This window comes from Microtus oregoni, unplaced genomic scaffold (assembly GCF_018167655.1).
Source record: "Microtus oregoni isolate MIOR12 unplaced genomic scaffold, Mior012 000121F_002, whole genome shotgun sequence".
Taxonomy (NCBI): domain Eukaryota; kingdom Metazoa; phylum Chordata; class Mammalia; order Rodentia; family Cricetidae; genus Microtus; species Microtus oregoni.
The window spans coordinates 151,942-170,035 of NW_024544752.1; the positions used below are offsets into that span (position 1 = coordinate 151,942).

Below are 18,094 nucleotides of genomic sequence, written 5' to 3' on the forward strand. Positions count from 1 at the left end.
TTTCAGCACAGCAATAAATAGGACAAAATGTGTTTTTGAGACCATTTGATTTCAAAGTTTCAGGCTAGGTTAGCATATGTTTTGATTGTATAATAATTCATTTTTTTATTTCCATATGCTTGCTTTGGGTACTTATCACTGAAAGTAGAAAAAGGGGTGCAGTGGCAGGACTGGCCTCAGATGTAGGAAACACTAAGACTTGAAGGAGGGACTTCAGAATGCCTGGATGAAGAAGGAATTGATTTATGCCCATCACCTGAAAGGGATGGAAGTAGGTGCTTCTGTGGAGTCTCAGGTGAGATCCCAACTTAATGACAAGTCAGCCTCACCATTGAGGAAACTAATCTAAGAGTTCAAGTGATCCATGGCAGACATCAGACCTGTGGAACCCAGAAAAGAAATGAGTGCTATTTAAGTCACAAAGTTGGAATTGATTTTTCAAGTAGTTATAAAAATATAAGAAATAGTGATTACCATTATTGCTGTATTTAATATGCTATGGTTAAAATAACTCTGTAAATTACCCGATTTGTTGGAGATAATGATGAACTAATTTTTGGCTCAGATATAACCATGTTTGGCACTGTACGTTGTAAACTCACATGAGTAAAGTCAGAAGCATTGCAGGGAGTTCTCAATACTGTGTATGCAGATTAATTGCAATATATAGCAATGCACAGGCAGCATGAAGATGACCCATAGTCAATGCGAGGATCAGGAGGATAGAGGTGACACTCAGGAGCTATCCTTAAATGAGGTGGAGCTCGAGTTCCATGACCTCCTGTGGGGCAACAGCAGACAAGCAAAGCAAGAGGAACAGGAACTGCAGGGAAGGTCTCAGATATAAAGGGAATTAATAATGAAGGATCTGGTGTGAGAGACATTCCCCAAGAGTCAGTGAGATAGACTCCAATAGTAGACAATGAAATACTCAGTGTCCCACCAGAACTCATATTCTCTCTCTCTCTCTCTCTCTCTCTCTCTCTCTCTCTCTCTCTCTCTCTCTCTCTCTCTCTCTGTTTGTGTGTGTGTGGGGGGGTGTGCGCATGCGCGCATGTGTGTAGCATCACTTTGAACATAGCAGAAAAAAAATGGCATCTTGAAATTTGCAGGCAATTGGATGGATCGAGAAAACATCATATTGAGTGAGGTAACCCAGACCCAGAAATACAAATCTCATATGCACAGACTCGTAAGTGACTTTCAGCTTTCAGACATAAAGCAAAGAAAACCAGCCTACAATTCACAATCCCAGAGAACCTCAAAAACAATAAGAACCCTAAGAGTTCTAATGGATCTAATCTACTTGGGAAGTAGAAAAAGAGAAGATCTCCTGAGTAAATTGGGAGCATGGGATCATGGGAGAAGGTAGAAGGGGAGGAGGAGGAAGGAAGGGGAGCAGAGAAAAATATATAGCTCAATAAAAACAATTCTAAAAATAGATAAATAAATCAATTGGATTAAAAAAGAATAGAACATTTTCTTATAATTTTTGGCTTGCTGTCATGTGATGTAAAAGTCTTTTTTTAAATTTTTGCTATTGACATGATCTTTTTTATAAAATTTTGAGGACTTCAGCATATTTTCAATCAATAATCGATTGATTTTTGCATTACCTAGTGCTAGAGGACCTAGAAAATCTGTATGGGATAATAAGTGTGTTATGTATATGGGATGATGCCTATTCCTAATTGTATCTTGTATTTGAATAAATAATAAAGTAAAGAATGCTGGCCTGATTAGACCATTTACAAACCCTTAAAAACCAGTTGAATAACATCTGCCCGCATGGTTTTCCGCACTATGACAGTTGCCTATGGTGTTAAAGTCTACACACTCCATGTGAACCACATAGACTTACAGCAAAGTTCATGAAAAAAGGGAATTCCTCAAGCATTTCTCCCCTAAGGATCACTTTGGCTAGGACTTGAAGAATGAGGATGGCATGGTTTGGCCTGGGTCTTTTTTCAGACATTCATGTTCTGTACCTAAACACTTAAGGATGTGAATTAGCAGATACATTCACTCATTCCTGCTCATTCTTTCTGTTAAGTTCTATCATTTTCTACTTCAATTACTTTATTTGACAAACACAAACGAGTTTCATAAGAACTGACACACATAATATTTTAGAAACCAAGAGGTTCTTAGAAAGGCTGACTTGACTATGGAAGTCTGTTATTCACTGGCAGCAGAAGTTGCTGAAAAATTGAAAGTATGCTAAATTTAGAAATTCTGCTTGTTTCATAGGCTCTGTTGAAAAATCTGGCTGAACTGGTGTGGTATGAACATTGATGCCATATGCAGCTGTCATAGTTCAAAAACTATGTATGCATATTCCATCAGACACACGCACAAACTCTGCAACAAAGGACCCTGCTCAGGACCTGTACTCCTCCAATGCGGGCAGGACACAGAGAGAGCAAGCATTCCATCTCTGTAACAGTGCCAGGGACTGTGCCCTTTCTGTAACACAGTGGGAATCAGTGTGGACTTCGGCAGCCTTTGGTCAATGGAGCTGGGGAGAGTGTCCAATAGGAGGAGATTCTGAGAGGCTGAGGATAAGAAGGAATCCCTGCATGGGCTGAGAAGCCAGAGCAGCCAGAATGGGGACAGCACTGAGACAGGAGCTGGGGGAAACTGATGGGGACTTCCTGAGCTGGAGGCTTCCTGGGCAGCCCATTCTACAAACGCCGGAAATGGACATCATGTACCTGTCTAACAACTGCTGGATACTGAAAACATTGCATAGGCTGCAAATCTTAATGTTATCCCACCCCATATGCAAATTATGCTATCTTTGTCAAAGAGATTTTAAGATCAGATAAAAGAAGATAAGTGCTTAAATGATGAGCTCTGTCCCGAAAGAATAGTCTCTGGCTTATTTTGCTAGTAATAACAAGACATTTCTTTCAGTTTATTTATTATTAGAAATTGCTTTCTCATCTACAAAAAAATGATACTATTCACAAAAGGCACAGAAGAAGCGTCTCTGAATACACACTGCGATTCAACCAGCAATCACATCAGGAATTCTGGGGCTTTTGTGTTCCAGCTATTGTATCCCTGAGGGAACATCTGCTGAATTACCTACTTGAGATCCACTCTACAGCCGCTGCCTTTCCTGAGGGAGAAAAAGGAGTGTATGGTACACACAGAACAGAGAACTGCGGGGTGGATGTTGATGTGATGTGAAAGGCACACCCCCACCTCCTTGTGTGAAAAGACATGGAGAGCTGCCCCAGGTTTAAAGAAACTTCATTTCTTGCAACTCACAGAATCTAGAAGAAAGATCCTTTGGTATCCATGGAATTTTGTTCACACAATTCATTCAGTCAATGTGTTTTGAGTCCTTGGTAGACACTAGGTCTCAGGGGCCATGCTGGCGCACAGGAAGAAAGGGTCTATTTCAGACTAGCACCAAGTCTTCCATGTCCACCATCATGCAGGCAGAGTGCCACAGGACCAGTCACTGGAGCTAGGATAGAATAGAAGTCAAAGGGAACTTTCAAATTCAAGGTCAGAAATGGAAGCTCAGTGTACAATGGGAGTGAGAACAAGGGTCCCAAAAGCTGCTTTGGAAGAGGTGGGCGTCATGAGGGAGTTGCACCGTTTCATAGATGTGAACTATTAAGGGCAATGGTATGAGCTTCTCTGAGGAGCAAGACCACCCACTAAGCAAAGTCCTGTTCTAGATTGGTGACAGAGTCACACATCTTCTTTGGGCTATCACCTTATTCCATTTTATCTTGCAGGGGTAAACTGGCCTTCCAAAGTGTGAAGTAGCGTGGCAAGGAGCCACAGGTATTATTACTGGGAACCATGGAGGTACATGGAGACTTTTACAAAAGAAAACAGATCACACCAGAGTCCATGAAAATGGAGAACACCTTTCAGTGAAGTCAGAATTCCTTACCAAAGTGAACTCTTTTCCCCAAGAAGACAGCTATGAACATCGTCAAGCTAAACCACAGCCAACTGCAGCTCTGTAGAAAGTCAATACTACTACTTTAGTGAGGGCAAGGAGACTTGGAGACAGTGCAGGTTGGGGAGACACTGCACTTAAAATGAAGTACACCTTCCCCTTAAGCAGTGCTTGTCTTTTTTTCAAAAGGACACAACAATTGACTGGGACGGCAGGTGCATGGGATAAGTAGGTGACTGGAGAGTTTGCCAGATACAAGGTAATCAACAACTCGTCCATGGCTTACTGTCACATCCTTCCATCTCAATTTCATGGGAAGCTAAATGCCAACCCCTTGGAATGTAAGTTACAGGGATACTGGGACAACCATTCTCTCCGTTTTTAGGTGGATTTTGGTTAAATGTTCTGTCGGTTAGCCAGAGTGTGTGACAAAACACTCCAAGAAGGCAGTACAGTAAAACAGCAATGTCTTACTTTGTTCAGAAGACCGGCAGGCAGTTCTGGCTGGGCTCCAGTGAGAACTTTGCCTGCCATCCTTGGCTCGGCTTCCTTAATCATCTCTGGCAACAGTCACGGTGTCTGCCTGGCTATGCTGGTGGGTGAATAGTCTGCCATCATCTCCCACATTGACTGACTGCCTTGGTTTATCCTTGCTGGGATGAGTGGAATGAACCGGCCCTGGGTCTCTCATGATCAGGGCAGCCTGTGCTACTTCACATTACTCTCAAGGTGCATCAAGCACTGAAACAGGCAAATCCTCCAGGACAAGCACTTTCAAGTCAGCTGGCTTCATGTTTGCTCTTGTCAAACCCGAAGAAGTGAGCTACATGGCAAAGGCCAGAGACAAGGGCAGAGGCAGAGGGACACCTCCCACTTGTTAGCAGTCTACTACCACAGAGATCTGTGGCCTGCCTTGACTATCATGAGAAAAAAACTTACAGTTTAACAAGTCATACCTCACAAGCCTGTTCTCTTAAAAACTGGCCTTCGTATTTCTTTATAAATAAGAGCTAGCCTTCCCTTATTCCGCTGAGTGAATAACACAATTATTTTATGAAATGCTGGAATGGATGTATCTGAAATTCATTCATTCTGGGAGAAGTTGTAAGGGACTGTCCTTAGAAAGTGGTGCCATTCCGCGAACGGTGCAGGTCACCGCAAACTTCTTTCCCCCTTCTGCTGTTTGCAGTCTTCAGTTCGCTCTTTGCCACTGGTCTCCTTCACTCTGTTCTTGCGTTTCCTTTCACTGTTCTCCTGAGATCTTTTTCTTCTCCTGCAGGCCAAGCCTTGACAGTCTGTATTTAGGTTCATCTGTCTTTGAGCAATCCAAGAAATCATAAATGATGCCAAAACCATCACCAAAAATGGGTTCTGACTCCAACTACAAGGATGACATCTGATGTGGTCCTTCACATTTTGTCTAGCTTTCCCCAAATTTCTTTCTTCATTAGTGTTGCTTTTCTAGGGTGAACGACATCAAAGGCCACCCATGTCTTCTGTGGTAGACAAAGGAAATGAACATGCTGGCCTGGATAGTCACTGTGGTATTCTAGATGATGGCAACCCTCCAGAAGCAAGGAGGCAGGAACTCCTTGGCTTTGGTTTAATCAGACAGTTGGAATCTGCCACAGATCCCAGCACAAACTACTAGCTGCCACCTGTGCCTCCTGCTTAACTCCAGCATTCAGATGGCCAAGAAGAACTTTTGACATTTCTTTTACTATTATTAAGCCTAAACTAAATTTTTAGGACTTCTTATATTTTTTATTTGTTTTGTGGGAGTTGACATTGCCCATTTGACTGTCTTTGTTGCAACTGTCTTTTCCATGTGTTTGCAGTCATGACATAGGAAAGCTGCTGTTCTTGCAAACACTGACATTACATTCGTAAGTTAACAGAAAACAATGTCCATATTTTCCTGAGTTTTACCTAAGAATATATCACCCACAAATCAAATCACACTAATCATTTATCCAGGATGGTAGACATTGATCTCTCACAATCCCATTGCCCCAGTTTGGAGCTTCTTAAGAGACATTTAACAATATGGTTATAACAAGCTTATTGCATATATATATGCATATATAACAAGCATATTTACCTGCAACCTGATGGAATAGGATGTGCTTTTATCGAGTTCTTTAATGGTAATTCTGAGAGTGTCTACATTGAAGAAAGTGGCTTGACAGCTCTCTTTACCTAGATTGTCTTTAATCACAGGTTGATCCTCTCCAAAGGTCTCTGATTATTCTTCCCTCCTTATCATATCTTCAGTAGCAATGGTATCGCTATACAGCCCAGTCTGTCCACCTGCTTCTGCCCATCTCCTCCCCACATGACCAGGTCTTGGGCACTGCAGACCACGTCAGTCATTTACAAAAGCCATATCCTGGCTGAGATAGCTCACATTTGAAACCCTTGACAATAGGATCATTGTTATTCCTGTTTCTGGTTTACCTGGTGTGGAAAATACATTGCTCAGTTAATCCTTGAAATCTGCGCTGTGTGGGTCACAGTCACCTCCCAAGTTTTCTGAGTTCACTTCCCCTTGGTGAAACTGTTTTCCTCTCCAAAGCAGGGTTCTGTAACCTTTAATCCACCCCAGGACCCAATTGATGCCAGGAGAGTGATGGTGGGAGATAGACAAGATTCCTAAAACAATGGGGAGACATTCGGTGCCCCCAAATATCTAGAAGTCTACACTAGAAAATGAATGAGAGAATCCTCAGGGAAAATAAAAAAAAGTATGGTTAAAGTTTTGTGTTAATTTTGGACTCTAGGGTGTTGCTTCTCTGGCAAGAGGTCGGTGTGATCAAAGCACCCTGAACTTTGCAATCTCCGAATGGAAACCACCAGGCCAAGGCAATGGCTCACTAGGTAAAGTGCTTGGGGCTCAAGAGGGAGGACCTGAGTTCTGTCCCCACCACCCACATACAAGCCAGCCTGCAATCCCAGTGGCAGGAGTAATCCAGAAACCCAGACTCTGAATTCCCGGGGCTCTCTGGTCCAGTGCAGTCTAACTGTCCCCAACCTGCCCTCAAAGTCATAATGGAGGGAGAGCAATAGAAGCAGCAAGGGAAGGTATCTTTGCCCACCTTGGGCCTACACCTGTTCAAAGAGAGCACTCACAGGTGCGCATCAATTATTTTCAAGAATCACCAAACCCCCGAATGCTCCCATGTAAGCAGGCCAGTAAAGGGTGCAGTGTGTAAGAATGGAGGTGCTTGACAGGGAAACCAAGACTGTGTGGGGGTGCTGCTCCAGAAACACCCTGCAATGGGGTGCAAACAAGGCTTGGACCAAGGAGTCCCGGGGTTCAAAGACTGGAAACAGGGAACTGGGAACTGAGGAACAGGGAGGCTATACATGATGTGAATAGGGGTTGTGTACAAGTGTTTAAGGCAAGGGCTGAGCCAAGATGGTTGACAAGCCGCAGAAGAGAACCTATTGAAGAAAGCAAGCTGCATGTGACTCAGCAAAGATTATTCTGGCAAGACTGCCATTGGTCATTTTGGCGACACCAGCCTTCTGCCTATAAATAAGGCAGTGCTGTTCATGATGGGAGAGGACGATGATGCCAGCCTCGACCCTGCAGCATGTGCCTTTTTCAGGGAGGCCCTGGCCCCCGCTGCTGCCATGTCTGGCAGAGACACACATGTGGTGAGGACCCTGCGCAATGTCACAAATGGGGTGCACTTCCCCAGGGCAGTGAGTGTTAGAATCTTCCCAGGCAAGGCAGTGTGCGGCGCCTGCGCAGTGGACCTACAGCATCACGCGTTGCAGGAGGGAGTCGGGAGACCCCCACCTCCGCCCCTCGCCCTCTGCCGCCGCCGCGTGCGTGCACGCGGACCCGGCCACGCGCGCGCACGCGCCTCACCTGGCTCAACCCCTGCCGGGGCGGCCGGCGACGGAGCAAGCGCGTGAGCGCGGACAGGCAGGCGGGTAGGGACCGCGCACGGTCCAGTCGGGGGCTGTGCGGAGGCGCGGGCTCTGGGCACCCGGATCCTGGCGGCGGTAGCGGCGCCTCCAATCAGGCAGCGGGCTCGCGACCCTCTGCACACTCGGTCGGCACTGCCCGCCCCGCGGACTGACTGACGCGCCGGCTCGCCCCCGCCCCCGCGCCCGCCCCCGCCTCGTCTACCCAAGCTCGGCTCAGGCTCCACTCGGCTCCACTCTGCTTGGCTCCTCTCCGCTTGGCTCTGCTCTGCTCCGCTCTCCTCCAGCCCTTGCCAGGCCCTTTCCCTGCCCGCAGCAGCTCCTCGGCTGCGCAGCGGCGGCCCGCTCGGCAGCTGCAAGCGACCAGAGAGGCGGCGGAGGCGCCCAGGATGAAGTGCAAGCCGAACCAGACGCGGACCTACGACCCCGAGGGCTTCAAGAAGCGCGCCGCGTGCCTGTGCTTCCGCAGCGAGCGCGAGGACGAGGTGCTGCTGGTGAGCAGCAGCCGCTACCCCGACCGCTGGATCGTGCCCGGCGGGGGCTTGGAGCCCGAGGAGGAGCCGGACGGCGCGGCGGTGCGCGAAGTGTACGAGGAAGCAGGAGTCAAGGGGAAGTTGGGCCGGCTGCTGGGAGTCTTCGAGCAGAACCAGGACCGCAAGCACCGGACCTACGTGTTCGTGCTCACCGTCACCGAGCTGCTGGAGGATTGGGAAGACTCGGTCAGCATTGGCAGGAAGCGAGAATGGTTCAAGATCGAAGATGCCATCAAGGTCCTCCAGTGCCACAAGCCCGTGCATGCCGAGTACCTGGAGAAACTGAAGCTGGGCGGCTCCCCGACTAATGGAAACTCGGCCGCCCCGTCCCAGCCAGAGAGCGAGCCCTAGTATGTACCGCTCCCGCCCGCCCGCCTGCCTGCCCATCCGTCTGCCCGGACTCCTGCCTGTCGCCTCCCCGCACTTGCCTCCTGCCTGCCAGGAGAGCACCTCTCCTGCCCAGTGCGCCCGCACGGGCAGGAGGGAGTCTTCTTTTGTTTCCTTGGCAGGCAGACCTCTGAATCACGCTTGCAAACTGTCTTGGTTGCCAGGCTCTGTTTGCAGACAATTTGCACGTTTTTTTCAGATGCTTTTCTAATCGCTTCTTGGTGACACTGTAAAAATCTTGCGCTCAGCCAGAGATGCATGGGATTTTGTGAAAGGTGCCTTACTGCTTGCCCTGCTCTTCATGGATGGTGTGTGCGCGCGTGTGGTGTTTTTGTTTGGGTCTTTTTTTTTCTTTCAACACCCTTTACATGTGTTTTGCGTGAGTGTGCGTGAGCGCTTTTGATGTCAGCCTTGTGGTTTGTTTCTTAGTGGAGGCCTTTAGAGTCCTACCAGCAGGCGGGGGAGAGGGAACGGGGGGGGCATCTTTTTGTGTTTTTTTCCCCTTGTTTTCTCATTCACAGCCTTGGTTCTTGGCATTGTGCCGTTCTTGGTAGATATTGACTCGGATGATTTATTTGTAATTAATATAAGAAAAACTGAAGACCTTTTACCTTTCCTTTCTGCACCCAAACTGTCATCTAACATGCTCAACTTCCTGTATTTTCATGACCAAAAACCATTCTAATGTCCATAAAATTCTACAGTTGATGATTTCTCACTACATCATCAATGGTAGCGTTTTCTTGAAAATTAAAATGGATATGTTCATTTCTTACATAAGTTACTGGGGCTTACTCCGATAGACTGGCTCTTTCTAGAGACGTGCTAATAAGATACTTTTTTTTTTATCGGTGTAACACTATACAAGAGTTTTAGCCTACTCATCCGTCAGTTTCCAACTCCCAGCACCTTCCTGGATATTCTTTTTAAATGTGCTTTTCTTGGTGTACATTCATTTTTAGAAAGTAATCTATACTTGAATTTAGTGACTTCTCGATTTAAACTTCCTGGCTCTCGCTCGGTAACTGTAAGAATGGAATCTTTTATGGTGACTGCATATCTGCAATCATTCCAGACATTTCTAGTCTTTAAATTCGTGTTGCTTGCTGTTAACAAATGTCTCAGACTGTGAGGACATGAACCACTGAGTAAAGGTTTCAGTACTTATAATAAACTTTTTGATTGCTGTACTGTTGTTACTGTTACCTTGATACTTGTTTGAAATAAGGAGCCACCTCTACAGTATGTCATTCTCTTTTCTGGAACTATCCTCAGGTCCCCTGCCATGTCTATTTAGCTCTCTAGAAAGCCTTTCTAAAAGATAGTATTAAGACTGGAAAGATCATCCCATATTTTATGTGAGCATTTATAAGAAACATCTTGGATGAGAACAATGAATATACTTGGGGCAATAATGACCATGTAAAAGAACTAAACTCCCTTGAGTTAGAACTTTTTACTTTTTATTAACTTATTTCGGAATTTCATAGGCTATATTTTGATCATCCTCTTTTTCATGCCCCAAGTCCTCTCAGGTGTCATCACCCCCCAACCCACACTCGACTCTGTGTTCTTTCTTTCTAGCTCAAAAACAAAACCCAAGGAAACAAAACATACAAAAGACAAACACCAATTCATTACAAAATAAAAGCACACAAAATAACTTGGGGTCCATTTTGTTGTTGGTCAACTACTCCTGAGCATGAGGCCTCAGCTGGAGTTTGGCTGATACAGGTAGTGTCACTCCACTAAAGAAAACTGAATTTCTTTCTCCCAGCAAGTATCTTCTTGGTTAGGGGTGGGACTTTGTGCCCACTTCCCTTTCACCATGCTGGAATATTGTCTGGCTTGAATTTGTGCAGGACTTGTACATGCTCTCACAGGTTCTTTGATCTCGTATGTACTTCAATCCTGGTGTGTGTACAAGATGCTGGTTCTCTGGTGTCATACACCTCTTCCCCACAGATCCCTGAGCCTTGAGGAGGAAGGGGTGTTTGAGAAAGAGATCCCATTTATTGCTTTCAAATTACATTTTTAAAGCATAATCACTGCTAAAACTTTAATAGGACATCACCTTTTTAAAAAAAATTCATTAATGCACAAATCAGTGTTTGAATCAATTTGTACTCCATGAAAATATGAAGAATATCAAAGTATGCAGCTCCGGTAATTCATAATATCTGTTTCTAATAGCAAAGCCATTATATTTGCCCCCGTCACTATACTAGGCTGCTTCTGTCTTTTAATACCAGAGATAATTTTGGTTTTGAACCCTGTGTATACTTACTGCCTTTTTGTATGACTTATGTGCAGAGCATTCAAATGTGTTTTTCCATTTGGTTTTTTATTTCAAAATTAATATTGTTTTAAGCTTCTAAACGTGGGGCCCTTGTATTTTCTGAAAAAATGATTTCCTTTATGAAAAAATTTACTTCATATTTAACGTATAAACCCTAATTTCCAAAATATATTTCAATCTCCTACCAAAGAAAAGAGTATATGACTAATTTGAAGCACTTATCTTTATTTCCAATCAAAATTACTTTTACTAGTTAAAAAGTTTCTAGTAGATTCTGCAATTTTATCTCCATTAACCTTATGTTCTACATTGACATGAATTCAGCTTTATGGGTTTATAAAATAAATACCCTAGAAACCCTGTCAGAAATGCAATGGAGGATTTCCTTGTACTTGCTACTGCTAGAGTCACTAATGTGCCATCCTTTAAACTTACATTTATTTGTGTGGGCACACACGCATGTGCACATGTTTATGCTGGTGAGAGAATGTCATTGTGTACCTGTGGAGGTCTGAGAACAATGTGTGGGAGTGGTGTTCTCTTCTTCCACCATGCAGGTTCAGGGAACAGAACTCATGTGGTCAGGGTTGCTCGCAAGTGCTTTACCCCCTGAGTAATCCTGTAGGGCCTCTTAGTGCATCCTTACATTATAAATCTTACATAATCAAAAGTGTATTCATAATCCATTATAAAAATGTTTGCCTATAAATACACTGTGAATTTTTCTCATCAAGATTTTGCCAGTAGTCCCAGATTTAAAAACATTATTGGGGATGGTATATTAATTCTACCAGTCTTCTAAAAACTACTCAACAACTGGGTATTTTTCCAAGGGTATTAATCCATTTTATATAGTATTTATGATTATACTAAAATATACAACCAAACTTTTACATCCATCTTTCAAGTGAAAAGGGAAGAGTACAACATCAGATAATTGTGATTTTTCAGATATGAATTAGAAATTTCTTTTCCAGCCGGGCAGTGGTGACGCACGCCTTTAATCCCAGCACTCGGGAGGCAGAGGCAGGCGGATCTCTGTGAGTTCGAGGCCAGCCTGGTCTAGAAGAGCTAGTTCCAGGACAGGCTCCAAAAGCTAAGGAGAAACCTTGTCTCAAAAATAAATTAAAAAAAAAGAAATTTCTTTTCCATCCATTTTATAAATAGCTTTCATTTTCCATTTTCATTTGTTCAAGTGTTTTGTTGGTACCTGTGTATTTTTCTGGGCCTCTTGCATGCTGAGCATGTACTGGACTACTGAGCCCCACTCTCAGCTCCATGATAAAGTGTTTTGTTGTTTCAGATATACAAAGAGGAAACAAGTTAGTATAGGTTTATGTTAATATAAGTTTGTATATATACTGGAAACATGTACTCTGGCCTATACTTTAAAGAAACAAAGTAAAGGCAGGAAATTGACTTGTATATTCCATTTGCTTTATTATTCTGTACAGATTCATTTGAGATATTTGATAAGGCTTTTCATTTTATAAGAATGACTTACAGGTTGTAGATGAAAATTTTCCCTGAGCAGAGCTTTTACCTCCAGGCTTACTATTTTCCTGGTAGCCCTGTTATGACACTGTATGTAACATAGTTAGAACAGTTCTGAGCAAACAGAGCTATAGGAAATCAGTATGGCTACGTGACACTTTCACGAGAGAACAGGAAGTTATAGAAACTTCACAGACACTGGGAAGTCAGACCTAGTTGTAGTTCTTATAGTGTAATTTCACCAGTTACCAAATCATCTGACACTCAAGTTTTTTTCTTCAGTCTGTCTTTGTAGACGATACAAATAGATACTGTGTAGATATCTCCAATGAGCTATCCCTTTCAAATGCATGAAGAAGCATACTTCTGTGCAATGGTTAACAGTTTATTGTACATGACCAATGTGTATTGCAATGTGTCCACTAGCCTGAATTATTCCTGTAAGTTTCGACTCTAGTCTAGAAGGTAGAATTCTCTGGTTTCACAATGAGAAAGAGAGGAGAGAGAGAGAGAGAGGGAGAGAGAATGTGTGTGCATGTGTGTACCCATAGTTCCCTCGACTGCTAATCTCGGTTCACAGTGCATTTGCTCTGGAGCCTGTGTGGGCTTTCTAAATACCAAGTGATTGGTGCACCTAATGTGTCCTTAGGAACTTTGTTGCTTGGAAGAATTGTAAATAAACACCTGCAATATATATGTTTGTTTGTTTTTCCAGATGAACAGGAACCATGCTCAAGATTACACTGAAGTAAAATCATTGATGTGAACCCAGTATTCAGTGGTATTTCCAAGTTCACCGGAGTACTTTTAAGGTTCCCAAGGAGACCACTCATCTGGTTTTCCTTCTACATCCTGGAACACTCCTCCGTCTGTTTTACCAACATTTTTGCTCTGGTTGTTGTACTATTGTATGTGAGCGGACTTAATTCAGCACCTATAGCCTTTTGTTGTGCTTTACTGATGTGTCTGCCTTGTTCATTAGACTATTATCTTTGAGAGCAACGACTATTTTTCCTTAACTCTACATATCCTGCATCCAAGACACTACTTGAAATTTGGTTGGCATCACTGGAGGTCTTTGATTCAATTCATATTTTGTAATCTCTTTGTGGCAAACATTTCCCTCCCAATCTGGTGCTAGGAGAGTGTCTGCTGTCTAAGCACCATGTGTGTGGCTTGTGTGTAACAGGTGTTTCGTAATCATTGCAGGACAGGTGGAGATGGTCACCGAGAAGCGTTAGCACTCATTCCTGTGTCATACCATGCATTGGCTGGCACAGTTTTAATACTGTGCCATCATTTAGAGTAACATTTTATAGAGTTAGTCCTTCATGTAACAACTTTAGTGTTTTTGTACTGTTATTAATTTGCTTAAAATTTTATTCAGAAGTATCACTTGCTATAAAGGTCATTGTAAAAACACTACAATCAAATCCTATTGTGAGTTTTTATAAAAGTAAATTTTAAAGTAATATACAAATAATACATTTAATTTTTTTGCAATGCTCTATCTACTTCTTAAATGTCAACATTTCCTTGCAGAAAATGCTGGGTTTTTTTTTATTTTAAAGATTCAATATTCTGTAATATTTAATGGTGAACACAAAGAAAAGCTGCTTTGAAAGCAGGTTTTTCAGAGCTATTTATGCCATTTAGTTGCCTAAGTGTCTTTTGCCTCTCATTGTTTCAGTTGGCTGTGGTTCTCATCCCTTTTCTAGTACACCCAACTAGCTTCTCGGTAGGTACCACATGCTTTCTGCATGTAAAATCGCAAAAGGCTGAGAGGGCTAAATTGGTGTCACTTAGAAAGGCTTCAGGGAAAAAGACTGCTGTAAAGGGGAACACAAGATGAAGAATTTAAGAGGTTTATGGCAAAGACATGGAAATTTCACAGCGTTTTGCCACAGGGTGTGTGATGTCATTACTCTTTCTCAGCTCACTACAAGGGTTCCAAAGAGGTTCTAATATGGTTGTTGTGTTTTACCATTATAAACCATTATATTGGGAAAGGCTTGAACTCCAATTTAGTGTTAACACCCTTCCTCGTGCCAGTGAAATGTATTGTGTCCCCATATCTTACAGACTTTGAAATAAAACTACATCTTATAATTTACTGGAGTTTCTACTTGTGATATGTACTGTGGTTTTGCTTACTAAAGAAACCCTTATCGTTTAGAGAACTGTACTGAAAATTTACAGATATGCTACTGTTAATTGCTTCAATATAATCAGGGTGGTATAAGTTTGTATATAGATGAAGCAAGATTGGCTTTGATTTGATAATCGTTGAAGCTGTGTGATAGATTCATTATTCTCTATACTTTTGTATATGTTTGAAATTTTCCATAATAAAAATTGCAAAGATGTATTCCTTAGAGTTTCCTAGTAGGCCACTTCCCTCTTTAGAAGTATGATGGGTGGTCAGAATAATAATTCACAGAAAGATAAAACTGTTCTTCTAAAGAGCTGGCTTTTCTTCCTAATCTATATGTGTTGCTAACTATAGGTCTCTTTCCAAGAAGTTTTTTTTTCCCCTTGGAAGAGCTCCAGTTAACATGTGCAAAGGGACCTTAGCTCACCCAGTATCCAATATGTGACCAATGACATAAGTTAAAGTGCAGATCAAACAACAATCCATTTTACAATCTTTTTTAAAAAAAATATGTATATAAGGGTTTTGATGCCCATGTGTATGTGCACTTTATGAGGTCACCAGATCCCCTGAACTGGGGTTAATGATGTTTTGTAAACTGCCAGTTTGATGCTGGGAACCCAACTCAAGTCCTTTGCAAGAAGAGTGAGTGTTCTTAAATACCCATCCATCTCTCTAGTCCCACAATTTTCTTAAAGAATAATATGTTCAAATTCATCTTCATAAAATTCTAAAAATGAAAAAACAAATGAGTAAAAATAATTCACAATCCCTCTTTCCAGAGATAACCAAGCTTTAAGAACAAGCTCAGTCTTGATTCTTTGCATATAATCGTATATATTATATGATTATATATCACACACATGCATACACACACACACATACACACACACACACATCCACCAGAATGTTTAGAACAAGTCCATGGTGTTTCTGGTTTAATCACATTCCACACTGGTACAATGCTCTTCCTTAGAACGTGTTAGGTTGCTGCTACAGGCTATTATAAAATTTGTGCTGCTTCAGACATGTACAAATACGGGAAGCACAACATAAAACTTGGACCTGAACTCTAGATACACTGTATTTACAAATTTCTGGGGCAATTTTGCTGTGTGTGTGTCCCTGTGTCCCAATATCCTCACACACAAAGCTCTGAAGCCACGGATTTCGAAGTAGTCAGTTCGGATGGCATAACAGCTAGTGTCTATTATCAGCTTAGAATTGTCTGGAAATAGAGCCTCTGGACAAGTGTATAGGGATTGGTATTGACTGGGTTAACTGAGCTGGGAAGTCCTGCCCATTGTGTGTGGAAACAAGTCTAGGTTGAAATTTTGGCATGTGGAAGTGGCCAAAGCTGAGCAACAAGAAACCTTCATTCCTGCCTGGGTCTTGATTTCAGATGTCCTGACCAGCAGTTTCAAGTTCCTGTGCCTTGACTTCCCATTATGATGAGACTAAGTGTACCAGCCTTTTTCTTTTGGGCTACCAGGACCAGCTCATAAATCATGACATGCCCAGCCTAGCTTAGGCTCCTTTCTGGCTAGCTCTTTTAAATGAACCTGTTTCTCTGTATCTACCTTTTGCCTCGGAGCTTATTACCTGTCTTCTGTATATCCTACGGTCACGGTTCTCTACGGCTAGCTGGTGTCTGCCTAGCTTCTTGCCCCGGGTATATCCCTCATTTTTCTCCTCTTTCTTCTCTGAGTCTAGATTGCTCCTCCCATTTATTCTCTCTGCCTCCGAGCCTTGCCTATCCTTTCTCCTGCCGGTCGGCAAGATGAAACAGATATAACACGTGTTTGCATCATTTAAAAAATACAGCACAAACAAAAGTAACACATTTACACAGTTAATGTCATATTCTGCAGCATAAGCAAATGTAATATTTCACAGCACTATGCCCTTGAATTGTGAACTGAAAGAAAACTTTTCTCCGCCCTTGAATTGTGAACTGAAAGAAAACTTTTCTCCCCTGAATTGCTTTTGCTGGAGTGTTTTACCATGGTGACAGGAAAAGAAACTGAGACAAATGGGTTCTCAGAAGGAAAATAATTGCAGCACATTGGCTTCAAATAAGCCTCACATACAAAGCTCTAACTGTTTTACAAGATGTTCATTTTCTCTAGGTCCTCCTCTGTCTGTGATGTCATTCTGTAGCCCCTGACCCCAATATGGTTGCTATTCTGAACAGCTGTTTCTAAATGGTAACCAAGGATACCTCTTACTTTGGAGTAAAGGAAAGGAGCACTGTTCTCTGCCCTTTACCTTTTTAACACATAAAGTGCCCTCACCCTTATATATTTTCCTACAGCACATTAGACACCACTCTGGTAGTTTAATGGGATTTTACTGAAGATGGCGAGACTATGTGAAGAAAATACAATACAAACATAGGGAGTTTTGTGAGATGGCTCAGAGGGGAAGATATTTACCACCAAACATTCAGCCTTAGTTTGATCATCCAAATCCACATGGTGAAAAAGTAGAAAACTTCAGTTGTCCTCTGACATCCACACATACACCATGGCACTTGCAACAACATGTTCATGCACACATGCATACACACATACACACACACACACACACACACACAGAGAGAGAGAGAGAGAGAGAGAGAGAGAGAGAGAATGTTATTTTTTTTAAAAAAGAACACATACTTTACATTTAGCATATATAAAATATATGCTAGAAGGATAAGGTCCTTTCTAGATCCAGCCCTGGACTTGTTTTCTAATACAATCTGACCCAAGTGCCTTGAAATAATGTCTCCAAATGAAGTAGCATGTGCAGGGCCTGCATGAGCCTGCACGGGTCTGTGCCAGGTCCTTTGTGTATATATCATGACTTCCAGTTTAGAGTTTTTATGGGAATCCAGAGTGTGCAAATGAGTGGGCCTCTGACTCTTATATCTTCTTCTTGGGCTCTTCCTTCTGTTGGTTTGTCCTATCCAACTTTGATGTGATAGTTTTGGTTTTATCTTATTATATTTTATTTTGTTATATTTTCAAATGAATGAATGAGAATCTCACCACTAGGGTGTTGAAGGAGGGTACTGCTTATTGGTACCCGGCTGCCCAGTTAGCTTAGCCCCAAAATAATCACACAGAAACTGTATTAATTAAATCACTGCTTGGCCCATAAGCTCTAGATTCTCATTGGCTAACTCTTACATCTTAATTTAACCCATCTCCATTATTCTGTGCATCACCACAAGGTTGTAACCTACCACCAAATTTCAGCACATCTGTCTTCAGCAGGGGCTCCATGGCGTCTCCCTGACTCTGCCCTTCTTCCTCCCAGCATTCAGCTTAGCTTTCCCTGCCTACCTAAGTTCTGCCTTGCTATAGGTTCAAAGCAATTTCTTT

The 18,094-nt window shown here is 42.6% G+C and overlaps 1 protein-coding gene across 1 annotated transcript; it reads left to right on the forward strand.

Moving 5' to 3' along the window:
* The first annotated feature begins 7,710 nt into the window (after window positions 1–7,710).
* Window positions 7,711–14,687, forward strand: LOC121444362 (diphosphoinositol polyphosphate phosphohydrolase 3-alpha). Its single transcript, XM_041646174.1, has 2 exons — window positions 7,711–8,744; window positions 13,290–14,687. Coding segments are annotated over exons 1-2 (495 nt in total). The 5' UTR covers window positions 7,711–8,250; the 3' UTR covers window positions 13,291–14,687.
* Window positions 14,688–18,094: the final 3,407 nt, after the last annotated feature.